This window comes from Anomaloglossus baeobatrachus, chromosome 7 (genome assembly GCF_048569485.1).
Source record: "Anomaloglossus baeobatrachus isolate aAnoBae1 chromosome 7, aAnoBae1.hap1, whole genome shotgun sequence".
Classification (NCBI taxonomy): domain Eukaryota; kingdom Metazoa; phylum Chordata; class Amphibia; order Anura; family Aromobatidae; genus Anomaloglossus; species Anomaloglossus baeobatrachus.
Genome location: NC_134359.1, coordinates 96799779 through 96817679, shown reverse-complemented (window position 1 = coordinate 96817679; position 17901 = coordinate 96799779). Strand labels below are relative to the sequence as shown.

The 17901-nt window shown below is 47.5% G+C and overlaps 1 protein-coding gene across 15 annotated transcripts in view; it reads left to right on the top strand.

Moving 5' to 3' along the window:
* LRRFIP1 (LRR binding FLII interacting protein 1) overlaps positions 1-17901 on the top strand; it is a 193995-nt gene that overhangs the window by 86782 nt on the left and 89312 nt on the right. For all 15 annotated transcript variants that reach the window (XM_075317511.1, XM_075317501.1, XM_075317502.1 and 12 more), the window contains exon 2: positions 16867-16953. In XM_075317511.1, coding sequence (XP_075173626.1) covers positions 16867-16953 — 87 coding nt within the window. The remainder of the gene's footprint in view (positions 1-16866; positions 16954-17901) is intronic.

Below are 17901 nucleotides of genomic sequence, written 5' to 3'. Positions count from 1 at the left end.
GAGCTAATCTTCACTCCAGCCCTGCCTGGGCTAATCTGCCTGGTACTTCCCGCCTCCAGAGCTGTGTCCTCCTCGGTGGGCGGAGCCAACCGCCTGGCCCACCCCCTGGTGTGAACATCAGCCCCTGGAGGAAGGCAACAAGGATTTTTGGTTAGCTTTGGTGTGCCTAACTGGGGTGTAGGGTGTGGTGGTGTGATGACCTGTGACCCCTGGCTTGCCCAGGGCGTCACACTTACATTGTAAAAAACACTTTTGGCTCACTCATAAGAAGGCCGTGTAATCCAGCAAGTCGGAATAGCCATTACGTGATCCAATAGAAGAGCTGGCAACTGGGGAAGACAGCGATCGGTGAGTATTTTGTCATAAACTATAGATCAGGTTCAGACAAACAAAAAGTTTGGTGGGAGTGCTTCTGTAAGATACATATAAGCCAGATAGTGGCCAAAAGAACATACTTCTACCTGGAGGCATATGGTAAGGTGTAAAGGGGGTTTCCCTCTAACAAAAGATAATTTTAAAGTTGATATAAATCAATAGATTTTGGAGCAAGTCCACAGTTGGATGTGTTTGAACAAACAAAAAAAAAATGTTCCTGTGCTGAGATAATGTTATATATGTACTGTGTAATGCATGTGTAATGGATGTGTCTGACCGTACAGGGACAGGGTCTGATCATACCACATCTCCTGGGCCAGGGAGAACGTAAATGAGTATACAGACATTACCGCACAAGATCATAGCAGATTCTTTTTGTAAGGTAAAACATTTCCTTGCCTGATTTTTTTTTTTTTTTAAATGTTTTACCTCACAGAATGAATAATTTGCAATCCCGTGCTGTAATGTCTGTATATGTATATATATATATATATGTATATATATATATATACAGTTAGGTCCAGAAATATTTGGACAGTGACACAAGTTTTGTTATTTTAGCTGTTTACAAAAACATGTTCAGAAATACAATTATATATATAATATGGGCTGAAAGTACACACTCCCAGCTGCAATATGAGAGTTTTCACATCCAAATCGGAGAAAGGGTTTAGGAATCATAGCTCTGTATTGCATAGCCTCCTCTTTTTCAAGGGACCAAAAGTAATTGGACAAGGGACTCTAAGGGCTGCAATTAACTCTGAAGGCGTCTCCCTCGTTAACCTGTAATCAATGAAGTAGTTAAAAGGTCTGCGGTTGATTACAGGTGTGTGGTTTTGCATTTGGAAGCTGTTGCTGTGACCAGTCAACATGCGGTCTAAGGAACTCTCAATTGAGGTGAAGCAGAACATCCTGAGGCTGAAAAAAAAGAAAAAATCCATCATAGAGATAGCAGACATGCTTGGAGTAGCAAAATCAACAGTCGGGTACATTCTGAGAAAAAAGGAATTGACTGGTGAGCTTGGGAACTCAAAAAGGCCTGGGCGTCCACGGATGACAACAGTGGTGGATGATCGCCGCATACTTTCTTTGGTGAAGAAGAACCCGTTCACAACATCAACTGAAGTCCAGAACACTCTCAGTGAAGTAGGTGTATCTGTCTCTAAGTCAACAGTAAAGAGAAGACTCCATGAAAGTAAATACAAAGGGTTCACATCTAGATGCAAACCATTCATCAATTCCAAAAATAGACAGGCCAGAGTTAAATTTGCTGAAAAACACCTCATGAAGCCAGCTCAGTTCTGGAAAAGTATTCTATGGACAGATGAGACAAAGATCAACCTGTACCAGAATGATGGGAAGAAAAAAGTTTGGAGAAGAAAGGGAACGGCACATGATCCAAGGCACACCACATCCTCTGTAAAACATGGTGGAGGCAACGTGATGGCATGGGCATGCATGGCTTTCAATGGCACTGGGTCACTTGTGTTTATTGATGACATAACAGCAGACAAGAGTAGCCGGATGAATTCTGAAGTGTACCGGGATATACTTTCAGCCCAGATTCAGCCAAATGCCGCAAAGTTGATCGGACGGCGCTTCATAGTACAGATGGACAATGACCCCAAGCATACAGCCAAAGCTACCCAGGAGTTCATGAGTGCAAAAAAGTGGAACATTCTGCAATGGCCAAGTCAATCACCAGATCTTAACCCAATTGAGCATGCATTTCACTTGCTCAAATCCAGACTTAAGACGGAAAGACCCACAAACAAGCAAGACCTGAAGGCTGCGGCTGTAAAGGCCTGGCAAAGCATTAAGAAGGAGGAAACCCAGCGTTTGGTGATGTCCATGGGTTGCAGACTTAAGTCAGTGATTGCCTCCAAAGGATTCGCAACAAAATATTGAAAATAAAAATATTTTGTTTGGGTTTGGTTTATTTGTCCAATTACTTTTGACCTCCTAAAATGTGGAGTGTTTGTAAAGAAATGTGTACAATTCCTACAATTTCTATCAGATATTTTTGTTCAAACCTTCAAATTAAACGTTACAATTTGCACTTGAATTCTGTTGTAGAGGTTTCATTTCAAATCCAATGTGGTGGCATGCAGAGCCCAACTCGCGAAAATTGTGTCACTGTCCAAATATTTCTGGACCTAACTGTATATATATATTATATAATATATATTATATTATATAATATAATATAATATATAACTTTCTCCCCTGCCCAGGAGATGTGGTATGATCAGACCATGCCCCTGTATAGTCAGACACGGCCATTACACAGTAGATAACAGGGGCACATATATAAAATTATCTCCGTACAGGAACATTTTTTAAATAAAAACCATCCAATTGTGGAAATTATTATTATTCCAGGATCTATTGATTAAAATTAACTTTGTTCATAGGAAAACCCCTTTAAGTACCGTATCCACTGGCATATACTTTCAGCTAAGGCTGCTTTCACACATCCGGTTTTAGCAGTGCGGCTCAATCCGGCTCAAAAACCTATGCAACGGATGCGGCGAAAAAACGGATCCATTGCATAAGTTTTTCCCATGCGGCCTGTCCGTTTTTTGACGGATGCGGCTTGATACTGAGCATGTGCAGCACAAAAAAACCGCATCCGGCGGGCGGATGTGGTTTTTGCCGCAGGACGCCGCATCCGGCGTCCATAGGCCTGCATTGTAAATCGTGCCGGATCCGGCGCGATGCGTTTTTTTCGCCGCACAAAAAAACCGTGCTAGGCAACGTTCCATCCGGCCGCCGCATGGGCTAAATATGCCGCATCCGGCAAAAACCGGATGCAACGCAAGGCCATGCGACACAATACGGCGCTATTGCAAGTCTATGCGGTTGCGGTTTTTCTGCTGAGCGCCGTATTGTGCCGCACAGCAAAAACCGGATGTGTGAAAGCAGCCTAAGTGCCCAAACGGAGTGTGCACCTTGCATTGCCCAGCTATGCAGAAGGTTTTGAGTGGAAACTTTCTCTTTGTTGGTTTCTATCTCTTGCTCCTAGCAGAGGTCACCTCTCCACGATGAGGTTACATAAAGGGGCAGTTGTTTTACTTTACTTATGAATGCATGCAGTCTACACACGTTTTGCAGAAATAGTTAAAACTTAATAGATCAAAAGAATTTTGATTGCTGGACAGAAGAGGACAACGGCAGTAGTGTTGCTTGTATGCAATCTACGCAATGCAGAAGTGAAATGGACAGGGTTAACCCTTCCCATTGTGCTTACTGTTAGGGGGCCACAGTTATTCCGAGGTTTCCTGTGTTAGTAAAATGTGTATGTTAATTTAGTTGTCTTCCTTCCTATGGGTTGTCCCCCGGTGTACGTCTTTCTTCTTAATTTAACCTTTTTAAAGAGCCCCATTCTTAATTGTATGATCTACGAAAGGTGAATGAATGCACAAGGTGATCTGTCCTTGCGGTGATTCTACATTTAGGAGGTTTCCCTTTAAAACTGACACAAAACTAATCACAAAATTAAATATTTTGAGGAATCCCAAGTCCAGTGTTTTTAAGGCCGTGTTCACACAGGGCAGGTTTTCTGCAGAGAAATTTGAAGCAAACCCAAAATGAAAGTGTGCGTTAAAGGAGTTGTCCGACATTAGCTTAACAAAAATTTTTGAGTTTATCTGTGCTGTATTGTCATATAAATCACACCTACATTGTTATTTTTTGTTTACATTCAGATCCAGCAAACATGACCACTTCCTGTGCTGAACCTCAGTCAGAGCTGTCACCACCCAGCCTCAGTGTCCAGCCCCATCCCCTGCCCGCCCCCTGCACACACATTCCCTGTCAGTATTCTTCCCCAGCACTGACCTGGTATCACTACAGCATTGCAAATAACAGCCCCACATATGGCTCTGCACAAGCACACATATGGCTCTGCACACGCACACATATGGCTCTGCACACGCACACATATGGCTCTGCACCGCACACGCACACACATGGCTCTGTACACGCACACATATGGCTCTGCACCGCACACATATGGCTCTGCACCGCACACGCACACACATGGCTCTGCACACGCACACATATGGCTCTGCACCGCACACGCACACACATGGCTCTGCACACGCACACATATGGCTCTGCACCGCACACATATGGCTCTGCACCGCACACGCACACACATGGCTCTGCACACGCACACATATGGCTCTGCACCGCACACGCACACATATGGCTCTGCACACGCACACATATGGCTCTGCAACCCCCCCCATCCCCATCCCCCCCATCCCCATCGGGAACACATGTAGGGAGTACATACTCACACTTCCTCTGTCCCCGCCGCTCCTGCACGTTCGCGCGCTGTCTGTGCTCTGGATATATCAGGACAGTAGTGACGTCACCGCTGTGCTGAAGAGAGCACAGACAGCGGGAGGGACAGTGATGAGAAGCAGCGCTGCGCTGCTTCTCATCAGCACTTTCAAATGTACCGGCATCGGTGATCTGTGATGCCGGTACATTTGAATGTGTGATCCTAAGCAGGGGCCCGGTGCTGGAGCTGACACCATGGCAGCTGTCGCCAGGCCCCGCCCCCAGGTCACGGACCCCACAGCAGTGCAGGGGGAGGTTACTGGAGAGTAAAAGAGGTGCGGGGGAATGTGTGGGAGGGTGCAGGGAAGGGGGTGGGGCTCATCAAACTGCAGACACCCAGCAGGGAGGCGACATGCTGTTTCCACATTTGCATGTCAACATGGCCCTGCCCATGCTGACATGAAATGACCGGAAGCAGCAAAATCGCGGCAGGAGTGGTCACATGACCGCTCTGAGCCGGGGGAGAGGGGCTGACAGCAGGGCAGGTAAGTGGTCTCTATCTACTTACCTGCCCCAATGTAGCCCCATAGGGTAATAAAAAAAAAAAATGTCAAAGAAGCCGGATAACCCCTTTAACATCAGATTGGTTTTGGTTCAGATTTGACCATGGGTTTCACTTTTTGACACGGCTGAAATCTGCACCTGCAGAATCGAGCGCATGCCCTACTGTCTTCTGTGGTGTGTGTTTGAAGGGGTGTTTTGAAACTTCATTACATTTTAGTTTGATGTTAATTTTTTTAAACCGCTCCTCGCAGCCCCACCCTGATTTCTCTAATACGCCGGATTCCTGCGATACGGCCTCGTCACTTCCACCAACTCGTGCCGTTTCGTACTCCCAAGGGGTACATAAGGTCAGCTTGGCGCAGTGTTACACTGACACCTCCTATCCATGCGGGCATGGGGAGGGAGACAGAGCGGGCTGCGCAACCTCCGGTGCGACACCTCACTCACAACCCCGACAGGCCCTTTTCGCTAGCCCCTGTGAACACAAGGCCGGGTAGTCTGCCACCTTGTCTTCGTTAGATAGACGTCTGGTGCGTTAGGAGAATTATATCGGGCCAGAAACCAGCCTAGGTAGCATGTGATACTAAACCGAGCTCACAGACAAGGAGATTTATGGTTTTTTTTTTTCTTCAGTACAGATGGCCTTACATTGGATTAATCTCTATTGAATCCAACAATTTCCATGAAACCAGACTAATATGACGTTGTCCCTAATTTTGTAGTGAAAAAGAAAGATTGGGCTTTTGGATTTCAAAATGCCTGACTTTTGTTCTCTGACACTGGCCTGCTGCCCCTCAGTCAGAACACGAGAGGTTGAGGATGAATATGTATGGGGGACACAAAGAATATCTGCTACCCAACTTTCTCCTGACCGCTCTCTAGACTGTGGCTTGCACACATTCACAGCAATGAGCCGGCTACAGGAGTGCAACCTACAGACAGAAAATGGAAATATTTGCACCGCTAAAGTTTCTGATATTGATTTGGATTTTGGTGACAAATATTGTGATCTGGAACGTCAAGATAACTCTCCAAACCCTGTGTGTGTGTGTGTGTGTGTGTGTGTGTGTGTGTGTGTGTGTGTGTGTGTGTGTATATCTATCTATCTATCTCTCTCTTGTCTATCCTTCTATCTATTAGAGGATAAATAATAAATAAATAGATAGATAATGGATGGAAGGATATATATATAGGGATGGATAGAAAGTGTCTATCTATCCACAAACACACTGCACATACATATCATCTTCAGCTTTAGACGGCTGCAATCAAAAGATATTTGGTCACATGACATAATGTCACAAAGGTCCTTAAACAGTCTTAGGCCTGTTTCACGCGTCAGTGATTCTGGTATGTTTGTGCTTTTTTTTAAACGTACCAGAATCACTGACATACGCAGACCCATTATAATGAATGGGTCTGCTCACACGTCAGTGATGTTTCACTGACCATGTCTCCGTGCAGCGTACCCGCGTGTGCGTGATTGCCGCACGGAGACATGTCCATTTTTTTCTGGCATCACTGATGTCCCACAGACCACGCAGTGGTGTGGTCCGTGAAACACGTGCCAGAAAAAAACGTGCTTCTAAAATAAAAAGCATTTTAACTCACCCGGCTCCAGCGACGCTCTCTGCAGCCTGTTCTGCCTGCTGCTTCTGAGCCGGCTCATTACTGTCGTGCATATTCATGATGCACGACACAGCCGACCCGGAAGCAGCTGCTGCGGGGGGTCAGCGCCGGCCAGATGCTGCACCGCGGGAGCGATCAGCACCATGGAGAGCAGGAGCGGGTGCAGGTGAGTTGATTTCTAAGTGCAATCACGGGCCACGGAGAATGGAGCCCGGATTGCACTTGGACAACCCACGTGTGCCATAATTCACGGCACACGGAGGGACATGTGCGTGTTTTACACGTCAGTGAAAAACGTCAGTGTTTTTCACTGACGTGTGAAACGGGCCTTAACAGGATATCAACGCTGGGGCCCCTAGTAGAATGGGGGCCCTGTGAAATTGCCAAGGTTGCTTTCCCTTCTCCATAATGCCAGTCCTGCATACCAGCATGTCTCCTGTTCAGTTCTTCTAGACTCCTGCAATTAAGAGACCTTTGGTCACATGACTGTGAAGTCATCAAAGGTCCTTAAACAATCTTAACAAATGTTGGGGTCCCTAAGAGAGTGGGTGCCCTGAGAAATTGTGTGTTTTGACTCTGACTGTAACTAGGGCTTAATTTTGGAGTAGGGCTTATATTTTAAGCATATTCCAAAAATCCTGTAAAATCATGCTAGGGCTTATTTTCAGGGTAGGCCTTATTTTTAGGGAAGCACTGTATGCATGGTCAGGTTTCATTTGCTGCCTATATGGTAGAAAACTGCTCAGATCGCACACAACTGGAATAATCCAATAAGCTTCCACAGTACAGTGTGATAATAGGTTTGGCATTAGGAATCCACACTTACAAACTTACTGGTTAGATTTCTACCACAGGATTCTTGTATATACTTTTCCTTGATAAAGCTTTCTGACTTTTATGGAAATATGGTGAGCTCTTTAGGATGTAATACTATTAACAATCCAAAGCAAACAGTGTCACAAATTCCTTGTTGAGTGAAGTAAGAAGCATAGAGGTGCGGCCGGTGCAGTTTGTCACCGCTCAGTAAATAGTGAGCGGCGGCTGTAACCGTGATTTGGCACTGACTGGCAGCTGGCTCCTCAGTTCATGCAGTGCTGAGCCGATATAGCGTGCCAGGGTGCAGTTACAGCCGCCGCTCACAATGTACTGAGCCATGATTGAAGCCATGCTGGCCGTGCCTCTGCCTTGAAGCCCGAGGCTGCCAGGAGGAATAAAGCTCATTTCTTCCTGATAGCTGGGCTTTACTTGATGGCCAGGCAGATTTAGAACTCTAAAGCCAGCTTTACACCTTACAATTAGGTGTGTGATCTCGTATGCGATGTGACACGCCCAGGTTGCATATGCGATTGAATGAGATTGCACGTAGGTCGTTCATTTGCTGTCACACATGCATTAGTAGTCTATGTTAAATTGATCAATTTTGTGTGCGATCCTTTAGATCATGTGTTCTGTGACGTATGCATTGGGCACCTTTTTTTTTTTTTTTTTTTTTTTTAATTTATTGACTTACCAAGCGTGTGTAATGTGTAGGGATGCGTTTTTACTATGTCATCTGCCATTCAGCGCTGCTACATGGCCGCTGACAGCAGACACAGACAGCCATGTAGCAGAGCTGAATGGCAGATGACAGCAGACACAGACAGAGCCGCACTGTCAGAATGAACTCGGGTGAACTTCCCCCGACTTCATTGTCATGCTGCGGCTCTGTCTGTGTCACGCCCTGATTAGCGGTCACCAGTGAAGGGCTCACCGGTGACCACTAAACTCCTGAGTAACTGAATTGAGCAGCCCTCTCTCATACTCACCGTTCCCTGATCCCCGGCGCGGCGCTGCACGGCATTCACACTGCTCCGGCGGCTTTTACTATTTTGAAAAAGCCGGCCGCCCATTAAACAATCTCGTATTCCCTGCTTTCCCCACCCACCGGCGCCTATGATTGGTTGCAGTGAGACGCCCCCCACGCTGAGTGACAGGTGTTACACTGCACCCAATCACAGCAGCCGGTGGGCGTGTCTATACTGTGCAGTGAAATAAATAATTAAATAAAAAAAACAGCGTGCGGTCCCCCCCAATTTTAAAACCAGCCAGATAAAGCCATACGGCTGCAGGCTGGTATTCTCAGGATGGGGAGCCCCAAGTTATGGGGAGCCCCCCAGCCTAACAATATCAGCCAACAGCCGCCCAGAATTGCCGCATACATTATATGCGACAGTTCTGGGACTGTACCCGGCTCTTCCCGATTTGCCCTGGTGCGTTGGCAAATCGGGGTAATAAGGAGTTAATCGCAGCCCATAGCTGCCAATAAGTCCTAGATTAATCATGTCGGGCGTCTATGAGACACCTTCCATGATTAATCTGTAAATTACAGTAAATAAACGCACACACCAGAAAAAATCCTTTATTAGAAATAAAAAACACAAACATATACCCTGGTTAACCACTTTAATCAGCCCCAAAAAGCCCTCCATGTCCGGCGTAATCCAGGATGGTCCAGCGTCGCATCCAGCGCTGCTGCATGGAGGTGACCGGAGCTGCAGAAGACACCGCCGCTCCTGTCACCTCCACACAGCAACTGAAGACAGCCGCGCGATCGGCTGAGCTGTCACTGAGGTTACCCGCGGCCACCGCTGGATCCAGTGACAGCGGGTAACCTCAGTGACAGCTCAGCTGATCACGCGGCTGTCTTCAGTTGCTGTGTGGAGGTGACAGGAGCGGCGGTGTATTCTGCAGCTCCGGTCACCTCCATGCAGCAGCGCTGGAAGCGACGCTGGAGCATCCTGGATTACGCCGGACATGGAGGGCTTTTTGGGGCTGATTAAAGTGGTTAACCAGGGTATATGTTTGTGTTTTTTATTTCTAATAAAGGATTTTTTCGTGTGTGTGTGTTTATTTACTGTAATTTACAGATTAATCATGGAAGGTGTCTCATAGACGCCTGACATGATTAATCTAGGACTTATTGGCAGCTATGGGCTGCCAATAACTCCTTATTACCCCGATTTGCCAACACACCAGGGCAAATCGGGAAGAGCCGGGTACAATCCCAGAACTGTCGCATCTAATGTATGCGGCAATTCTGGGCGGCTGTTGGCTGATATTGTTAGGCTGGGGGACTCCCCATAACATGGGGCTCCCCATCCTGAGAATACCAGCCTTCAGCCGTATGGCTTTATCTGGCTGGTTTTAAAATTGGGGGGGACCGCACGCCGTTTTTTTTAATTATTTATTTCACTGCACAGTATAGACACGCCCACCGGCTGCTGTGATTGGGTGCAGTGTGACACCTGTCACTCAGCGTGGGGGGCGTGTCTCACTGCAACCAATCATAGGCGCCGGTGGGCGGAGAAAGCAGGGAATACGAGATTGTTTAATGGGCGGCCGGCTTTTTCAAAATAGTAAAAGCCGCCGGAGCACTGTGAATGCCGTGCAGCGCCGCGCCGGGGATCGGTGATCGGTAAGTATGAGAGGGAGGGTAAGAGGGATAGACTGACATGGACAGAGAGAGAGGGACAGAGATAGTGACCGACTGACAGAGATTAGTGAATGACAGACATTGTGAGGCGCTTCAGAACGCAGCTTTTCAGCTGCGCTCTGAAGCGGAAGCTGCGGTGCAGAGCGCACACCTGCGCACATAGCCTCAGACATCACAATCGTATGAGGGATGTCACACGTTACAATTGCCTAGGTTCATACAACAAAACGTCCAGTGTATGAGGAATAAACGACGTGTATGCGATCACCGTATTTGCGTTCAATCTTGATCGCACGTAGGTGTCACACGCAAATACGTCACGAACGATGCCGGATGTGCGTCACTTACAACTTGACCCCGACGATGGATTGAAAGATTTATCGAAGTGTGTAAAGCAGGCATTACTTGCAGATTATTCCCATATCTGCTTGTTAATAACTTTTTGTGACATGACCGGTTCCGTTTAATCTGAAATCTGGAGACCAATATGATTTAAGTTCCTTACCTTCTGAGGCAGAGGGATTATTATAGCATAGTACTGGGAAATGTGGGGTTATGCTGTTTGGAGGTCGGTGCGTCAGGCATTATACTGTTTGGATGGCTAGTGGGGGCCATAATACGGTGTGCAGGACATCACACAATGTAGAGGATTGTGTTGGAGCCATCATACAGTGTTTAGGGTTGTGTTGGGGCCATTGTACTGTGTGGAAGGTTGTCTTGGAGCCATCATAGAATGTGGAGGGTTGTGTTGGGGGCCATCCTATTGTGTGGAGGGTTGTGTTGGGGGCCATCCTATTGTGTGGAGGGTTGTGTTGGGGGCCATCCTATTGTGTGGAGGGTTGTGTTGGGGGCCATCCTATTGTGTGGAGGGTTGTGTTGGGGGCCATCCTATTGTGTGGACGGTTGTGTTGGGGGCCATCCTATTGTGTGGAGGGTTGTGTTGGGGGCCATCCTATTGTGTGGAGGGTTGTGTTGGGGGCCATCCTATTGTGTGGAGGGTTGTGTTGGGGGCCATCCTATTGTGTGGAGGGTTGTGTTGGGGTCCATCCTATTGTGTGGAGGGTTGTGTTGGGGGCCATCCTATTGTGTGGAGGATTGTGTTGGGGGCCATCCTATTGTGTGGAGGATTGTGTTGGGGGCCATCCTATTGTGTGGAGGATTGTGTTGGGGGCCATCCTATTGTGTGGAGGATTGTGTTGGGGGCCATCCTATTGTGTGGAGGGTTGTGTTGGGGGCCATCCTATTGTGTGGAGGGTTGTGTTGGGGGCCATCCTATTGTGTGGAGGGTTGTGTTGGGGGCCATCCTATTGTGTGGAGGATTGTGTTGGGGGCCATCCTATTGTGTGGAGGATTGTGTTGGGGGCCATCCTATTGTGTGGAGGGTTGTGTTGGGGGCCATGCTATTGTGTGGAGGGTTGTGTTGGGGGCCATGCTATTGTGTGGAGGGTGGTGTTGGGGGCCATCCTATTGTGTGGAGGGTGGTGTTGGGGGCCATCCTATTGTGTGGAGGGTGGTGTTGGGGCCATCCTATTGTGTGGAGGGTGGTGTTGGGGCCATCCTATTGTGTGGAGGGTGGTGCTGGGGCCATCCTATTGTGTGGAGGGTGGTATTGGGGCCATCCTATTGTGTGGAGGGTGGTGTTGGGGCCATCCTATTGTGTGGAGGGTGGTGTTGGGGCCATCCTATTGTGTGGAGGGTGGTGTTGGGGCCATCCTATTGTGTGGGGGCCATCCTATTGTGTGGAGGGTTGTGTTGGGGCCATCCTATTGTGTGGAGGGTTGTGTTGGGGCCATCCTATTGTGTGGAGGGTTGTGTTGGGGCCATCCTATTGTGTGGAGGGTTGTGTTGGGGCCATCCTATTGTGTGGAGGGTTGTGTTGGGGCCATCCTATTGTGTGGAGGGTTGTGTTGGGGCCATCCTATTGTGTGGAGGGTTGTGTTGGGGCCATCCTATTGTGTGGAGGGTTGTGTTGGGGCCATCCTATTGTGTGGAGGGTTGTGTTGGGGCCATCCTATTGTGTGGAGGGTTGTGTTGGGGCCATCCTATTGTGTGGAGGGTTGTGTTGGGGCCATCCTATTGTGTGGAGGGCAGAAAAAAAGGATAAGAGATGGATATTCAATGGTATGTAAAGGGCCACTCAGAATAAAGTTACATGAAGAAGGAAAAAAGCTGAGCTTTTTATGGCCACACATAATAAGTAAATAGAGGGTGCAACTATAGTAATGTAAATTATTTATTGAGAATTACAAAGTTACAACAAGAAGCACTATCATATTACATAAGAAAATAGTGAAACACACATAAAGTGAATGGAGATAAGGAACCAGAGTATTCCCTGCTTAGGACCTCAGCAGCATATAACAATATAAGGGTATGTATAATGTCCCCATGTATTTGATGATTGGCCAAAATCATGCACAGAGATATCCATTAGGGAAGCCCAAGGGGGCCTATGTAAAAGGGAAAATTTTCCCAACCCTATGAATCACAAGGGACAACGCTTACCCATAAATAAAGTGCAGGTGCAGGTGCAGTTGCTGGATTGAGAGTCCTGTGGAGAGAGAGGGAAGCCCCAACGCGTTTCGCAATGCTTCCTCGGGGGGCCGTGTGATCCTGTATGGTGAGCCTCACTTTATATAATCACAGAAATAATGTTCATAATTACCGCCGTTTAAGCGCCGCATGCGCAGTGGCAATGTGCGGCTATTGTGTGGAGGGTTGTGTTGGGGCCATCCTATTGTATGGAGGGTTGTGTTGGGGCCATCCTATTGTGTGGAGGGTTGTGTTGGGGCCATCCTATTGTGTGGAGGGGTGTGTTGGGGCCATCCTATTGTGTGGAGGGGTGTGTTGGGACCATCATACTGTGCGGAGGGGTGTGTTGGGACCATCATACTGTGCGGAGGGGTGTGTTGGGGCCATCATACTGTGCGGAGGGGTGTGTTGGGGCCATCATACTGTGCGGAGGGGTGTGTTGGGGCCATCATACTGTGCAGAGGGGTGTGTTGGGGCCATCATACTGTGCGGAGGGGTGTGTTGGGGCCACCATACTGTGCAGAGGGGTGTGTTGGGGCCATCATACTGTGCGGAGGGGTGTGTTGGGGCCATCATACTGTGTGGAGGGGTGTGTTGGGGCCATCATACTGTGCGGAGGGGTGTGTTGAGGCCATCATACTGTGTGGAGGGGTGTGTTGGGGCCATCGTACAATTGTGGAGGGGTGCGTTGGGGCCATCATATTGTATCCAGGGCTGTGGGGGAGTTACACTTGGGGCACCTTACTGTTTTGGGGTCACCATACTTTTCCGGGTGGATACAAAATGGTCAGCATAGTGTGCATGTGAAGAAATTCACTGTGTTGGTATCATAGTGTTTGGGGGGCATTTTGGTTTGCATCATACTTCATGGTAGCAATGAAAGGGGATTGTAGGGGCTTCAATATAAGGAAAATCTCTTTGTAAGGCCTGAATATTTTTATGGGAGGGGAAGTATGTGGAGGGGGTCCAAATAGACCTTCTGCTACAGGACCCCTTGATTTATTTCTATTTGCATTCCTGCCAAGTAGAGTCCTTCCTCAAGTTGTAGGTGTGTCTGCAAGGGTATGGACACATGTTGAGTATTTGGTTGCAGACATTTCTGCATCTCTTGCTAGGAAAAACGAAAAGCATAAGGCTATGTGCGCACGTTGCGTATTTCCATGCAGTTACGCTGCGATCTGCAGCGCAACGTAACTGCATGCGTCCTGCGTCCCCAGCATAATCTATAAAGATTATGTAGGAGCCGTGCGCACGTGGCGTATTAGAGCGCAGCGCTTCGTCTGCTGCCCGAAGCACGCGTTCTAAGAAGTGACATGTCACTTCTTTTGTGCTTATTGGTTCGGTCTCTCTCTCGGTCTGTCAGTCTCTGTGTCTCCCTGTTGGTCGGTCTCTCTCTCTCTCTGCTGGTCTATCCCTCTCCCCCCTCTCTCATACTCACCGATCAGCTGCACAGCTGTCACTGCTGCGGCGGCCTCTCCTGCTTTTGAATGCTGGCCGCCCATTATTCAATCTCTTATTCCCTGCTTCCCCCGCCCACCGGTGCCTATGATTGGTTGCAGTCAGACACGCCCCCATGCTGAATGACAGCTGTCTCACTGCAACCAATTACAGCCGCCGGTGGGCGGGTCTATGTAGTGCAGTAAAATAAATAAATAATTTAAAAAAAACGGCGTGCGGTCTCCCCCAATTTTGATACCAGCCTGGGTAAAGCCACACGGCTGAAGGCTGGTATTCTCAGGATGGGGAGCCCCACATTATGGCGCACCCCCCAGCCTAAAAATATCAGCCAGCAGCCGCCCGGAATTGCCGCATGGATTAGATGCGACAGTCCCGGGACTGTACCCGGCTCATCCAGAACTGCCCTGGTGCAGTGGCAATCTGGGTAATAAGGAGTTAATGGCAGCAGCCCATAGCTGCCACTAAGTCCTAGTTAATCGTTGCAGGCGTCTATGAGACACCCCCAATGATTAACCTGGTGAAAGTAAATAAACACATACACCCGAAAAATCCTTTATTTGAAATAAAAGACAAAAACCACCCTCTTTCACCACTTTATTAAAATCCCCAAACACCCCTCCAGGTCCGGCGTAATCCACGAGGTCCCGCGACTCATCCAGCTCTGCTACATGAAGCTGACCGGAGCTGCAATAGAACACCGCCGCTCCTGTCCGCTCCATGCAGAAACTGAAGTGAGTCGCGCTGTCAGTGGGGACGTCACTGAGGTAATGTCGGGATGTGTGCAGTGATGATGAGGGCTATAGTGTCGGGTTGTGTGCGGGGATATCGGGTTGTGTGCGGGGATGTCGGGTTGTGTGCGGGGATGTGGGCGGTAATGTCGGGATGTGTGCGGGGATGTCGGGTTGTGTGCGGGGATGTCTGGTTGTGTGCGGGGATGTCGGCGGTAATGTCGGGTTGTGTGCGGGGATGTCGGCGGTAATGTTGGGATGTGTGCGGGGATGTCGGAGGTAATGTCAGGATGTGTGCGGGGATGTCGGGATGTGTGCGGGGATATCGGAGGTAATGTCGGGATGTGTGCGGAGATGTCGGGATGTGTGCGGGGATATTGGAGGTAATGTCGGGATGTGTGCGGGGATGTAGGCGGTAATTTCAGGATGTGTGCGGGAATGTCGGGGTGTGTGCGGGGACGTCTCTCAGGTTACCCGCGGCCACAGGTCTCGGGTGGAGGACTCGAGCTGGCCGTGGGTAACCTGCGTGGCTCACTGCAGTCATTCAGATTTGCGGTCACAGGTGAGTCCTTCACCTGTGACCGCAAATCAAGCCGCGGCACACGCACAGAGCCACGTGATCACAATGACGTCGGGTGAAGTTCATCCGAGTTCATTCTGATCGCGCGGCTGTCTCCCGCAGCCAGCCATGTGCTCTTTTTGACATTCCGGTCCCAGTCGGCTCTGCTGAAAGTCTATGGGGATGCAGCAGAGCCGAGTGGGACCGCACTGTCAAAAATGTGCGCTCTGGATGCTTTTCCCACTCTGTCTATGGCAGAGCAAGCATCCAGAACGCATGAATTCTGCAGGAATGTGCGCACGTTGCGTTCTGCCGAATGCGTCTCAGAACGCAGCTTTTCGGCTGCGTTCTGAGACGCACATGCAGTGACTATTTTACGCTGCGTAATAGAACGCAACGTGCGCACATAGCCTAAACGTGTTTTTTGCTACATTTTTTGTGGAGATGTTTGTCATTGCTTTCAATAGTGAAAAATGTAGACCACAACAATGAAAGAATTGACACGCTGCATATTATTTTCTGCAACAAATCTGCAAGGAAAAAAACCCAACATGTGCACTACACTTCTGGTTTCTCATTGACAAAACTGCACTAAAAAAGGCATAAAAAAATGCTATTAACATGCAATGTGTGCACACAGCCGTAGTTATTTTTGGTGGAGGGAATTAATTTCAAATTTATATTCACGCGTCATTTTAATTGTAGTTTTGCTGCATGTCTTTCCTAATACTGTAATTAATTACATTATATGTTCAACGTCAGTTGCAGCAGAAAGGCGTAAATATGGCAAATGTGAATATATCTTTACTCTGGATCTGGACCATATCATTCTTGCGAAAAACAGAAGCAGCTTCAACTATAAACTTAGTCTCCTCACAAGATAACAGCTGATTACCACATTTCTACACACAGGTCATGATATTTCTTAGTTTAGAATAGATTGTGTAGGTAATATTCTCATTTAACGCCTCTTGCTCATTTTATCTGGATTCTTTAGCTTTAGACATTAGTGTTTTGTGTATGTGCTTTTATATCTGTTTTATGTACTGTACTGATGGCGCTATGTATATATAATAACCGTAGGACACTAAAACAAGTTCTGGTAGGAGAAACAAAATGGACAGTAGACTAATTCCTGTTGCTACAATTTTTGCGTATTGCGGCACATGTCAATTGCTTTATAATTTTCCATGGAAGCTGAACGAAACCTATATTGCGTAGAAAATGTATTAAGTTTTCTTATGTTTATGATTTCACAGGCAGAAGCTCGATTGGCGGCCAAGAGAGCAGCGCGAGCCGAAGCCCGAGAGATTCGGATGAAGGAACTGGAGAGACAGCAGAAAGAGGTAATAATATGTCATTAGCATAAAACCATGGTAAGGTTTAGGTAATAAGATATAAGAAACTGCAAACTAAAAAGACAACGTGTCATGTCAGGTCTCATCCATAGTGACCAGTCGATTCAGGAAGTTCTTATCAGTCCAGAAACACTGACAAATGGACCGGGAAGTTATCACTCGCAGCTTCTCTGATCTGTTGTCAAACATTTGGGGACCCACTTTGCAGATAGCCTCCTCATGTCCAAATGTTCATGGATAATGACACAAACGCGTTCACGGGAAATCCCCATGATGTCTGCTATTGCTTTAGCTGAAATTCGTCGATTCTCCAGTATGAGGTTGTGCACAGCATCGACGATCTCCGGAACAACAACCACTCTCATCCAGGACGTTCCTCATCAGTGGTGCTGAAGTGGCCCGTTTTAAATTTGGCAACCCAGTTCTTAACTGTGGAATATGAAGGGCATTGATCCCCCAATGTCTATGACATATCACCAAGAATATCCTTCACGGACTTTCCTTGCAGAAATAAGAATTTTATCACTCCTCTGCTCTCAGTTGCTGTGAATATCGCATTAGACTCCGCCATTTTGTTTTCCCGCGTGCGTACAACACTGTTGCCATAAGCAACAAACACAAACTTTTGAAACCATACATTTGACACATAAGGCTTTCATGTAATGTGACATTCGTTACCATAGGATCACAGAGCCATATCAAGACTTATGAGCAGCCCCTTGTCCTTCATTTTCTGGAACAATTTTAAGGGTGCCAACACTTTCGTCTATGACTGCATCTGTAAAAAATTGTTAACAAAGTGAGTCACTCAATGTATTGGCGACACACAACAGAAAGATGGAGACAAGATAGTATGTCATTGTTAGGACCTGTGCATTTTAATATTTGTTTCATTTGTTTATATTTTCATTGACCATTTTATATTTTGTCTTTTTT